This window comes from Lutjanus erythropterus, chromosome 18 (genome assembly GCF_056507025.1).
Source record: "Lutjanus erythropterus isolate fLutEry1 chromosome 18, fLutEry1.hap2, whole genome shotgun sequence".
In the NCBI taxonomy this organism is placed as follows: domain Eukaryota; kingdom Metazoa; phylum Chordata; class Actinopteri; order Lutjaniformes; family Lutjanidae; genus Lutjanus; species Lutjanus erythropterus.
The window spans coordinates 22,788,870-22,801,800 of NC_139334.1; the positions used below are offsets into that span (position 1 = coordinate 22,788,870).

Here is a 12,931-nt window from a genome sequence, read left to right on the forward strand (position 1 = left end):
AAACACAAACACAGATATACACACGCTGGAGGCTTGTTTACTCACTTCTTACAACAACACATGCACGCACATATGTATAATCAAAAACAGAGACACGCAAAGTTTGACTGCACGCACACGTCCACTGACACAGACACATACCGGGGGTTGTTTTCCAGGCCTCCCTCTCTTCTTCTTCCCTTTCACCTCTGGATCTTCCATGTCACTCATGCTCATACTTAAACCCACTGCGTCTGTTGCCCCGGACTCATTGGATGAGTCCCTAACAAAGAGATCAAAAACACACACATGACTCACATGGATTCAAAGGCTTTTATTCCTCCACAGAGCAGATGACATGTTCAGTCTCAAAATGACAGCTAAAGCTCTTCACAGAAGGAAAACTACAGGGATTAAAGCAAACCAAACTGCTTGTTTTAGTGAAGTATAAACATGCAGATGCTCACTTGTGTTTTCACATATTGTGCAAAGATCATATGTTTATGCAGACACAAATGAGTCATAAGTTTGAAAAAAAAAAAAAAGGTTTAGGTAGAAGTTTCACAGCACCATTTAAAATGCAATGATAAGTATTTTCAAGCTTTTTCTGCAGCACCGTTGTAAATGCATGTCATTTTCTCTTTTTTTTTTTGCAAATTGTGTGTTTCACTCACTGTAGGACAGGGAGCTCCGAGGTGATCATCCTGGTCAGTGGGGGCGGCGGTGAGGTGTGTAACTCTGTCTTGTGTGTGTGTCTTCAGGACTGAGTGTGTTTCAGGTCCAAAAGATGGAGGCGCAAGACAGCAGCTCGGTTTGGGGGGGAAAGTTCAGGAGAGGGCAGGGAAGAGGAGGAGAGGCTCCAGGACGGGCTGCGCTCACTCAACTCGCTGGCACTTAACTCTCTTCAGCTCCTGGAAAGAAAGAACAAAAATATAAAGAGAAAATTGTTATTGAAATATATATTGCAAAAACAAATCCAATCAGTAACAAGCCTATAGTCTAGCAGTAGAAGAACATCAAAAGTTCTTAACTAGATACCATTAGGGTCCTAAAAACAGGTTACCAAAAACCTATTTTCTCCTTCTAGACTAATAAAAGATACAGGTGCTCTGTTGGAGATGCACTTTGTTCAACAGTTAAGCAGTGCACAAAAATAGAAACCTGATTTATAAATTAAAGGGGTCAAGTTTTTAATGAGGTAATGAAGTGATAGCCTCAAAATACTGATTATTTATTAAATTAAACCATGACAAATAGCTGCTTTAAGTGTTTTTAAACATTACTTAACACTTGACAGTTTATATGATGTGTAAAGGCTCAGTGTCCAAAGTGTCACAACAGTAAAATGTCACTGAAAGCAGAGAGAGACAGTTCAATCTTTCACTCTGGTTGATCAGGATGTGGAGGTGGAAATGGGGAGAGGAGGACACCAACTGGCCGCTTTGAGAACTACAACAGCAAAATATTGTGGGACGTGTAGTGAGGATTTGTATACAGGAATGTTGTTATTAAACAACTGCAAATCCCCCCCTGAATTTTTTTTATAAATTTACAACAGTGCATAAACTTAACAAGCTTCTTTTATTAAATCAAGAATAAGATTGGCTTGAAATGTGACATTAGATCATTTTAAACTTTGTGAAAGTAAAATCAGAGCCTTTCCTGCAGGTAAAAAAAATGAAACAGTCTTTTTTAGACAAAAGCTACAGACAAATATAATTTTCAGAAAAGCTTTCTTGAGTTGTGAAATTTCCCAGGTGCCACAAATGATGCAAACTCAATGAAACGATCCCAAAATGCCTTGCAGCCACAGCTAAGAGAGAGGCCAAATTCTCATTCAGATGACTGGCAGCTAAGGTAATTATAACACTAGTTATTGACCTGTTCATATGCTAATGAGGGCAAAGAGCAGAGGAGGAGCAGTGCCGCTCTTAACCACTAGAGGCAGTATGATCCACAAAGTCTTCTGCCCAAAGTCCAACTCCAAACTGCTTAATTGAGTTTTAACTGGGAGGACTGGGCTCAGAAAAATCATTTAACACTCATTTAAGTCCCAGCTCAGTTCCTGTCCACTTCTGTTCACCTACGACGTGTTTTAAGGGTGTATTTTCCCCAGAGTGTGTGTGAGTGTATACGTGTGTGTTTGAAAGTAGGTCTGGGCAACAGTAGGGGGCAGGCTAAGAGAGTGTGTATTTAAATACAGTCTTCCACACAGTGTTTGTACTGAGGAATAGCATGGGCAGGAGAGCCCCCTGTTTCACCACACTGAACTGCACACACACACACAGAAGCAGAAACACACACACACAGTCATCTCAGTCTGGCTCAGTGTTCCCACACAGTCAGACTGTCATTTGACGGCAACACTGTGAGAAAGACACTTGAGGTGAAGACAGGATTTCCTTCATTATAACCACAAAGTCTGTGTTTAAAGTCAGTAATCTTGTTCGGTGTCTAGTGGGTTGTAATAATATTTAAGAGAAGAAGTTTGCCTTTTACAGACTTCAATCAGCAGAGCCCACGGGCTGGGATTTGACCCGCTTGCATGCTCATAAGCTTCTGATCGATTTTGGCACTTGATATTCCTGCTGCACAGAAATTAAACCTACAAAAGGATAAAAGAGGCCTGATTCTGCTGACATAGCTGCACATACAAATGATGAGGGTAGTAATCCTGATGCTTTGTGGCACAGCGTGAGAAAACTGGGATGGACAGGGCAGAAACGTTAACTTGCATAAAATGCCACAATAAGGACCACAAATCTGCATGCTTTTCAAAATCTTTGAATGTTACATGAACATGTTTTTTTTTTCTGCAGACCTAAGCTCTGTGTCAGCATTACACAGACATCCAGGACAACAAACTCAGGGGCGTACAGAGCTCAAACTATCCTGTAAGTCAGTCAGTCTAAATTTTAAGTGATCTGAAGATGTGATGCAGAATATCAAGATGGAAAAAAAAATCAGATGCATCCTCAACGGATCCATTAAGAGATTTTACAAAACCTGGAATCTATTAATAAACTATGTGAATAGTTTTCTTGACTTGAACTCATATCTCTACAGCTAGTCTGTCCTATCTTTGCTTGAATGCACGATGATGCACATGTTTGTTTGCTTGTTTGTTCTTGTGCTCTGTCTGTCTTTAGGTCCTGATATGGGATTTTTGAGAAAAACACCGATACAGATTTTAGAGAGGAAAAATTCTATCAGTATGGTTGCTGATAAAGTGAATTTTGTAACTGGAATAAAAATAGAGGTACTCAGAAGGCTGTATTCTTCAACAAATAACTGATTAAAGAACATTATAAATGTCCTTGTGACAGATCAAAATAATCCTTAAGCATAGTTTTATGCATTATTTATTCTGTAAAAAAGTTTTCATATCAGTGCATATCTGTAAACACATATGATAATACGGATACATCTGTGCTGGGTTCTACTTTCTAGTATTCTTTGTGTTTTTGTACATATTTAGACCTTGAGATGATAGACTATTTAATGTCTTGCATGATACATTGAAATAAACGGAAACACCTCTAGAAATAAAGAGTGGTGTAAGTATCTCATGTGCAAAACTTAATTTAGATGCTGGTATGTGTCCAGGGGAAAGGGGGCAGTACTTCACATTGTAGGACAAAAACAGGGAAACGAGAATAAAATAAATGAATTCCAGGATTTCACACGGAGGATTTCATCAACACAGACACAAAAAGGTGAATAAAGATCAAATAAAGCTTGTGTTGTGTTACTCTTGCACCTCAGGTCCTGAAAGACCTGCTGAATGTTTGCAAAGCTTTTTTCTCTCTTTTTTAGATTTAAATAGATTTAAGACATTCAAATTCTTATTCAAATGGCAGTAAGAATGAAGAACAAGAGAGTAAAACAATCATTAACCTTTCACAAAATGCTATATACTATATGTCACCGGGTTCGACATTTACATTAACCAATAAAAATGACTGTGTTATTCCATATAAGTGGTCCCCTGTGGCCATAAAGTTTTATTCCCTGTCTGAGGGCTTTGCCCAACATAACATTACAGTTGCACCTACATCCTGATTCCTTCACACCTTTTAGTTCAACAATCCAGAAAAACAGCACTCATTGCCAGCTAGCTCATAATTAGGGTTGCAAATTTAACCGAAAAGCACAAATTACTGATTAATAATCAATAAGATAAAACTTTTTTTTTTTTAGTCCCTTAAGTTTCCTTATTCTACATGTGTCTCTGCCAGACAAAACAATGTCAAATGACAATCAAACATTATTAACTGATTAGTTTTTAATGGGTAAAATTCTTCTTCTCAATTACGCAAAATGTCTCCAAACAAATGAAATATGGAGTCATTAGTGAAAAACTGCGGTTTGGATTACCGCAGACTAACTGGACCACATGTGAATTGTGTTCGTACTTTGGGTTTGTAATTCAAAATAAGAGAAAACTGGTGAATGCAACAAATTCTCCTAAATCACTTGTAAAAAATTACGTAAGAACAAATCTGTTCCTGAAGGCCAAATGGCTTCAGGAAACACCACATCACGAATCAAGACAATATCACAAAGTTTCACAATTAACAGGCTGCGGCAAGATGTATTAAATTTCTTTTTCTCTGTTGTTTTAACCACTACACTACAATACTTTTGACAAATTAGAAATTAAAATGCAATATTTAATAGTCTAGGAAACCCTGAATTTAAATGACAGATATTCCACCTGCACACATGAAAAAAACAAAACAAAACAGAAACCACATCCCTGCTACAACTTGTCTAACAGCTGCACTGGTGAGATCAGTTTAACCCAGAGTGCAAATATATAAGTAGCCCGGGAGAGACTCATTTCCCTTCATTCAAGCTGTTTTGTACTCTTCAAAATCTTTCCACTAAGACCAGGGGGCACAGATACAGTACAAACAAACTGAGTCGTTTGGATTGGGACGGAGGGATGTGATCTGAACAAATAAACTAACAAAAAAAAGCCCCAGTGGAGGTAAACAATGAGGAGACGGGGGCACCAGACACTTGAGGGTCTGAACAGATTTCTGTAAAAAAACAAGCTACAATGAAACATGAAGCATGAAGATAATCTGGCTGCAACTGACACGACAGCGACCAACAACGGTGGTGTTAATGAATTATCACTTCATTTAATCTTATCTAATCTGTTTGAGGGATTTTAATTTGCAGATGAATGCCAGTAAAACATTTCACACATCATATGGAGGGACAGCTGCAGCTGGAAATTATCAAGATGTAGACATGAGACACCATACGCACAGTAAAATATTTTTCTCCTCAAAGACTGAAACCACTTCAAAACTAATTAATAATGAGCCATGAAAAATCTAGCACAGTACAATCCAAATCCCCCCCCCCCCCCCCCAAAAAAAAAGACTGGACGTTGTAAATAAAAACAGAATGCACTTATTAGCGAAATCTTCTCAACCTTTATTCAGTTTAATACAGTACAAAAGACATAGAGATACAGAGAGATATTTAATTTTAAAATTGATCAACTTTATTGTTTATTGTAAATATACACCAGTTCTGAATTTGATGCCTGCAACACCTTCCCAAAAAGTTGGGGCAGGAGCATGTTTACCAGTGTGATAGATCACTTTTTCTTTTAACAACACTCAGTAAGCATTTAGAAACCAATTCACTAGTTCACCAATTGTTTTGAAAGGGAAATTCTCTCTCATTTTTGCTCAGTAAACAACTTCAGGGTCTCTGTTGTTGTATTTTGTGCTTCATAAAGCACCACACATTTTCAACAGGAGACGCGTCTGGACTGCAGGCAGGTCAGTCTAGTACCTGAACTCCTTTACTATGAAGCCATGCTGTTATAACACATGCAGAATGTGTGTTGCTGAAATGAACAGGGACGTCTCTGAAAAAGATGTTGTCTGGATGGCAGTATATGTTACTCAAAAACCTGTTTGCACCTCTCAGCATTAATGGGGCCTTCATAGATTACCCATGATGCCATCGGCACTAACACACCCCCATACCATCACAAATGCTGGCTTTTGAAGTTAGCGTGGTTAAGCCCAGAGGACACAACATCTATGATTTTGAAAAACAATCTGAAATTTGGACTCATCGGACCACAACAGTCTTGTCCACTGTCTTGTCCTCTGGCTTTCACTTTGCATGTCAGAGTCTGAACTTGCATTTGTAGATGCAGCAACAAACTAAGTCTACTGACAACGGTCTTCATGTAGTGAACGTTATACCAGTGGTCTGAAACCTGCGACTCTGGAGTTGCATGCTGCTCTTCTCCTCCACTCCAGTGGCTTATTTTAACATTTAAATTTTTACTTATCATTGTTGTAGGCCTTATGTGAGTCTTGCATTCTCCAGCTGTAACAATGTGTAGTCTATACACTGAATTCATGAAGTAAAAGGTGCATCATAGTCTATGTTGACAGCACAACACCTTTTCTTCTAAATTTTGCCAGTGGCTAGTCTTCATACAACTATGTGGGCTTTAATACAGTTTTTAATGCAGTGCTGTCTGGAGGGTCAACAGCATGCACTGAGCCTTTCGAGGATGCTTCTTTAATACCCAATAATGAAACTGTCACCTGCTACCAATCAACCTATTTACCAGTCGAATGTTCCTTGCCTTTTGTTGCCCCATCCCACCTTTTCTGGAACATGCTGCAGGCGTCAAATTTAGATTAACAATAAAGTTTAGCAGTTTGACTATTTAATATATTGTCTTTGTACTGCATTCAATCGAACACAAGTCAAAGATGATTTGCACCTCGCTGAATTCTGTCTTTATCTACATTATACACATTGTCCCAACTTTTCTGGAGTTGGGATTGTATCTGTTTTAAAGCCCCAGTTGTGCAGCTTCGGAGCAAAAACAGCAGAGGCAGAGCTGCTCTCTTATTATGTAATCTCACCACTGTCCCACCTGCTAACTCTCCCCTCCATCCCCACCTCCACCCTCATCCCTCGGTACTTCACACACTGTTATATCTCAGCTGCCTGCTCCTGTTTTTTTTTTACCCCAACAAGTCTCTGAGTCCCTCTCATCATCAGATTATCTTCCTCCGAGGGGACAGAAGCCAACTTCATTTGAGTCAATCCTCCCGTCCCGTTATTTTCTCAGTCCTGAACAGCAAAGAATTAGAGGAACAGGAAATGGGTGTGTGTTTGTGTGTGTGTTTGTGTGTAAGTGTGAGAGCTGGGAGCCTGCCTGACCCATTATCGACCAACAACTAAATAATCCTCGATGCACATTGGCTTTCCTCATTTTCTCAACGCACTGGTACTGACTGTGGCTTTCTCACACCCGCACACACACAAACACACACTCTCGCACACAGATTGTAGCGGCTTCAACAGGAGGCTATGAATAATTTGCAGAGAGTCTCCTGAAGTGTTCCTCAATTTTAGAGGACAGGATAGAAGCTGCCAATTGCATTCACTTTGCACCTCTCTGGCCCCTCTGTCAGTTCAATATGATTTACTCTAATGGCATGAATGCTAACAAACTCTGCCAATGAATACACACCAATCTTTAAAATAACAAGTTACTGCCAAAGCAAATGATGAATTATACATACAAAGCCACTTCCCCTTTGCCTCAGTTTAATACATTTGTGGCTGCACTGTGACATGGGAATAACTGTGACTGTGCTCTGAACTGAGCTGTGATGTCCCCGTTACCTGACCAACATGCTTGGTCATAGAAGCTCAGAGACAAAATGCCAGCTCAGATGTTTTGCTTTGTCTCACTAGCAGTCCAAAACCCCAAAAGTACTACATTTACTTTCTCAGAAGACTAAGAAACCCCAGCAAGAAGCCAGGACCGGTGAGCTTCTGCAGCTAGATCTCACTGCCAAATATGGCAGCGTGGTCAGTGCCCTGTGTGTTTCAAACTATGATGCTGTGGGAACCCCAGTAGTGTCATTTCTGAGGGTGCCTCTCTAGCATTTTGTTTTAATGTGCTGTCGAAGCCAGGTGAGGAGAATAAAGAGCGAGAAAGTGTGCACATGGAAGAGGGGGAAGGATGGATGAAATAAACAGGAATTTCAACCAGGAGACCGAGGTTTGTGTCCCCTGTGAAAATAAAAATCAATGCTGACTTCTTTTTAACAAAGGATGAAACTATAATATGCCTCATGATAAAGCATGATAAAATTGCTTATGATTAGTATTAAAAAATAAAAACACTATAGAAATACTTCCCAGCATTAGGCGCAGCAGCAACAGCAGCTGGTTTTGTATCAATAAAAGCATTGACATCACAAAAGATCATTGAGAGGTTGTCAATAGAAAGTGTGTTATCCGTACTTTTTGAAGATTTTCATTATCATTTCAAATCTAAAGTCCAATCAAATCATAGATTTGGAGAATCGTGATACCACTAATATTTATTATTGCTAACTTGATCGCAGCTCCTTGCACATGCAAAACTGACACTAAAGTGGTTCCTAAAGCATCATAAGCCTTTTAAGACATTGATCGTTTCATTGACGTTGCAGAGTCAAGAAGAGGTGTGACGTAGAGGCGGAAAGAAAACGTCCCCCATGACGTGTTCTTCATTTTAATAGTCCAGTCTTGAACAGACTGTGTAAAGGTGATAGACTTTTAAACGCAGGGTCACTGACCAAGCTGCTGTATTTGACAAGCTTGGAATGAGAACGTGTTGATTTTTTATCACTTTGCTTGAAATAATTATTTCAGCTCTAGTTCACTTTAATTCTAAAGTAGTTACCTCACATCCTCTGATTCACTATTGATCCAGTTTATACAGAGGGGACATTTCTCAGCACTTTCTCTGAGCACATGGACCACTTGAGTTAATACTGCAGAAGAGAAAATGTTTAAAAAAAAAACCTGTTAGATCAAGAGCTGCAGGTAAGAAGCACAAACCTCTAAAACATCATTAAGGCGGCCACACATGTCAGCTGTCATATTGCAACCACTCATGCTACTCAATGTACAGGACAGCATGGATATCGACGATGCCTTAAAATATAGCATTAAAGAACGAAGAAAAGTCAACCATTTACATTTAGAGGTATGAAACAGGGCTAAAGTTCTCACTAGGTAACACTCATACACACAGTCACTGCAGAAGAGGAGTTAAATTCTGGCAGCAGGAGTGCAGGCGGTTGGAGGGCGGCTTCTCTACTTTCATGCATTTAAAAACATTTGCCCTGACATTCCAGGTGGTGTGACAGAGTCTGTTTGTGTCTGTACATTTCATCTCCCGGGGTGTCAAACAGGATCCGGGGAGCTCGATCGCTAATAAAACTATCCAGAAACTTCACCTAGGCTGAACCTGCTATAAATAAATAAAATGAATTACAGCCCAGTTAGAGTAATAAAGCTTCATGCAGCGAGTTCAAACACAAAATCAGGCCAACAGATATTTTTATCTGGTTTCTGAGCAACATTAGCAGCTAGCAGCCTTATAAAAAGTAATTAAACTTCTCTGTTTGGAACAAATAATGACGTGTGCAGGTTGTTTTGCCTTGACACAGGTATTAGTGGAAAAACATCTCTAAAATATTGTCCAAAAAAACTGAACATTTTAGATTGACTGGAAAGCAGTACCCTATTTTGCTGGGATGTTAAAGATAAGTAAAAACTTTAACACTGTTATGAGACATCTCTCTCTGCTACATATGCTGCACCATCTGCACATGCAGTTGACTTTTATTCTGATTATGTACATTTTTACGGCACTTTATCCATTTTATTTTTTATTTATTTACTTTAAGTGTTAAAGGAGCGATAAGGAGCAATTGCACATGCAAAAATGAGTAAAGCAGTCCAAATAATGAGTAGGAGCCATAGACTGTGTATTAGATAGGCTGAAATCCTCCCCAGGCTTGAGGAAGCTCAGGCAGGCTGCAGGAGCACAGGATGTGTGCAACACTGTAAAATGACATTAACAAGCGACGGCACCTCAGTTGTCTTGCAATGCAAAGTTAAGCATGTTATCCTGAAAACAAAAGCCCGCTGCTCTGAAAATACACACTCCGGACTCTGAGTTAAGTGGCTGCCTGTCTCACAGCCTGCAAAACTCCATTAACGTTTTGCTCAATTTAACCATTATAAACATCTACCCCATCTAAATGATTATTAATGATTTCTTACGGCTCATAAACAGACACTTACTTAGTCGACGAACATTCAGCATTAATTTGAACTCTAATTAACTCAAAACAGGCAAAAAATAAAATAGCGGTTGTTCTGGCCAGAATAGAAATTTCAAAGGAGGACACCGCGGCTGCAGCGCTGATGTCAGAGAACCAAGTATTTCAACTTAACATGCTTCCTTAATCTCTGATGACATATCAAAATTTGTCCTTTAAGAAACTCATTTAGTGATGAGATATTCAGCAGGGAGCTGTAGCCAGTCATGTTTAAAAAAAACTCAGTGAGGGTAAGACGGTGCAGTTACAAGTGCTGCTTCAGAGGCAGTAAAACAAACCCTCATGTTAACTATCTCTGGTCTGCACAGTCACTTTATCCTCTGTGTGCGTGTGTGTGTTAATGTGTGTGTGTCTCTACTTAAGAGAGAGTGCAAGACAGAGAGACAACGAGCGAGCATCTGAGAACCACTTAACATGCATGACATGTTCTCTAGGAGGCAGGCCGGCGTTGCTATAGCAACTGGTGTGGGTCATAAGCCCGGCGGTGACGGCATATTTGATTGGCTGAGTGGAGACAGGAGGGACCCACAGTGAGAGGGAGCGAGCGGGGGGGGGGGGGGGGCAGAACAGAACGGGACCGGTTACAGATCCAATCAGTGCTCCATGAAATCTGACTTACAGACTCTTACAGGACTCCTGGAGTGCTGGAGAAACTTATTTTCACATTAGTTTCTCTCTCCCTGACACAATTCTGTGGACATCCACACATACTTGTCACACAACTAGCTGAAATTAGCCTGACATTTCCTTACTTATACACTCCATTCAATCCATTTCATGATATTCCTCAAACTTTGTTAGAAATCTTAAACTTCAGAACAGTGTAGCAACATAATCCATGGAGGAGACTGGGTAAAATAAAAGCGAGAGCGTTGAGACAGATGGCTTCGGGATAAAACGCAGACACATCCTGCAAAACAGTTAATCCTGGACAAACTTTTGCCAGAACAAATGTGACCAACGTCATCTGCTAAGGCCTTGCATTAACCAGTCAAAGACGTGTAAGTGCACATTCCTGGCAGATTACTCCGTAAAATGAACAGCAGGGATTTACATTAAGGATTGCCAGCTTATCTGGGGCACATAAAATGCCATGTCAGGCTAGTAAATCTAGTAACTAGTACAAGAAAAACTTTTAAACTATTTTGATAATGGTTAAAGTAACTTTTCAGGCATAAATGGCAGAAAATGCTGTTTTCAGCCTCTCAAATATAGAAATTTGCCACTTTTATTATCATATTAAACGGAATATCTTTGGGTCTTTGGCTAACAAAACAAGCAGGGCTGCAACTAACAATTATTTTCGTTGTAGATTAATCTGTCAATTACTTTCTTGAATAAGTGATTAGCTGTTTGGTCTATAAAATGCCAGAAAATGGTGAAAATTTTCGGTCAGTGTTTCCCAAAGCCCACGATGATGTCTTCAAATGTGTTGTTTTGTCCACAAACCAAAGATGTTCAGTTTACTGTCATAAAGGAGTAAAGAAACCATATAATATTCACATTTAGGAACCTGAAAACAGATTTACTAAAATAGTGGGTGATTAATAAAGTATTAAATGATTACTTATCGCAGCTCTAAAAACAAGATATTTAGAAACATCACCTTGGATTGAAAGAGAATGCATTTTTCACTATTTTCTGACATTTTATAGATGTTGCAACCTTAGGTTAAGCCTAACAATTAACTCTAGTCTTTGTTGTCATTTCATAACTGCTAATAAATAAAACAATTTGTACAGGGGCAAATAAAAATGGACCTCAGGTAAGTAGATTTACAGTCGAGTGAAAGAATGATTACAACTGTGCAGTGTTTGGTGTCTGATGAGCCTTCAAACCAGGGTAGGAATTCAATTCTTTAAAATGTGAACATCTACAAGCTGCTGATAGATAAATGTGCAAATTCACCAGCAAACCATTATTTTGTGTCTGAAATCTACCAGACACTTTCATATTTTACAAGCACTTGGCTCGTATCTGGTGCTACTTTCCCACCCTGCTCATCTGTTACTTAAACTGGGCTTCCTGGATTGTACTTCATTGTCTCACTGGTACCTGAAACAATACGCCCCCAACAATGCAGCTCCTTGCATTTTTTAACACAGACCTATTACAAGGCCACATTCAGACAGAAAACAGCACTAAGTAAAAAAAACAGGCAGCCCCCTCATTCATTCCAATGCGTCCTCACCACAGAGGGTTCTGGCAAAAAAAAAAAAAAAAAAACACCGAACAACGATAACACCACAAGACTGCCAAGTAAAACAGTTCAACCTAGCTTACCTTAACCACAACACAATGCAGGAAAAAGTGTTTGTCATACAAATATTTCTGCTGTTTACCTTGCAATTGTTTAGGTTGGACAGTATTTTATTGTTGACAATGCCATTATCAATTCTGCTTATAGACCAGATTCTTCACTGAATCCCTGATTTTATATATATCCTTTATTTAACCAGGTAAAAGCCTCATTAAGATCAAAAATCTTGTTTTCAAGAGTGACCTGGCCAAGAGAGCAGCATGCATACACAGACATGCACAACTGTCACACATAACCAATGAGTGAAGCTGCAGTATCCAATTAATATGGAATAAAAACTCAAGAAAAAAACAATTATGATGCGGCTACTTTTTCTACAATGATTTCAGGAAAATTGGCGATTCTTGATCAGTTTTCTTTTGGGGAGAAAGTAGGCCTACACACCATACACATCAGGTTTGGCCGATGTGACCCTTCCCTCAGGCCGTAGATTTACAGCACCCCG

At 39.4% G+C, this 12,931-nt stretch overlaps 1 protein-coding gene across 2 annotated transcripts in view; it reads right to left on the reverse strand.

The window, feature by feature from the left end:
• Nucleotides 1–12,931, reverse strand: part of stag1a (STAG1 cohesin complex component a) — a 60,246-nt gene that overhangs the window by 16,541 nt on the left and 30,774 nt on the right. For both annotated transcript variants that reach the window (XM_084741982.1, XM_084741981.1), the window contains 2 exons: nt 654–890; nt 142–262 (listed from right to left, as the gene is read on the reverse strand). In XM_084741982.1, coding sequence (XP_084598108.1) covers nt 142–262; nt 654–682 — 150 coding nt within the window. In that variant the 5' untranslated portion in view covers nt 683–890. The remainder of the gene's footprint in view (nt 1–141; nt 263–653; nt 891–12,931) is intronic.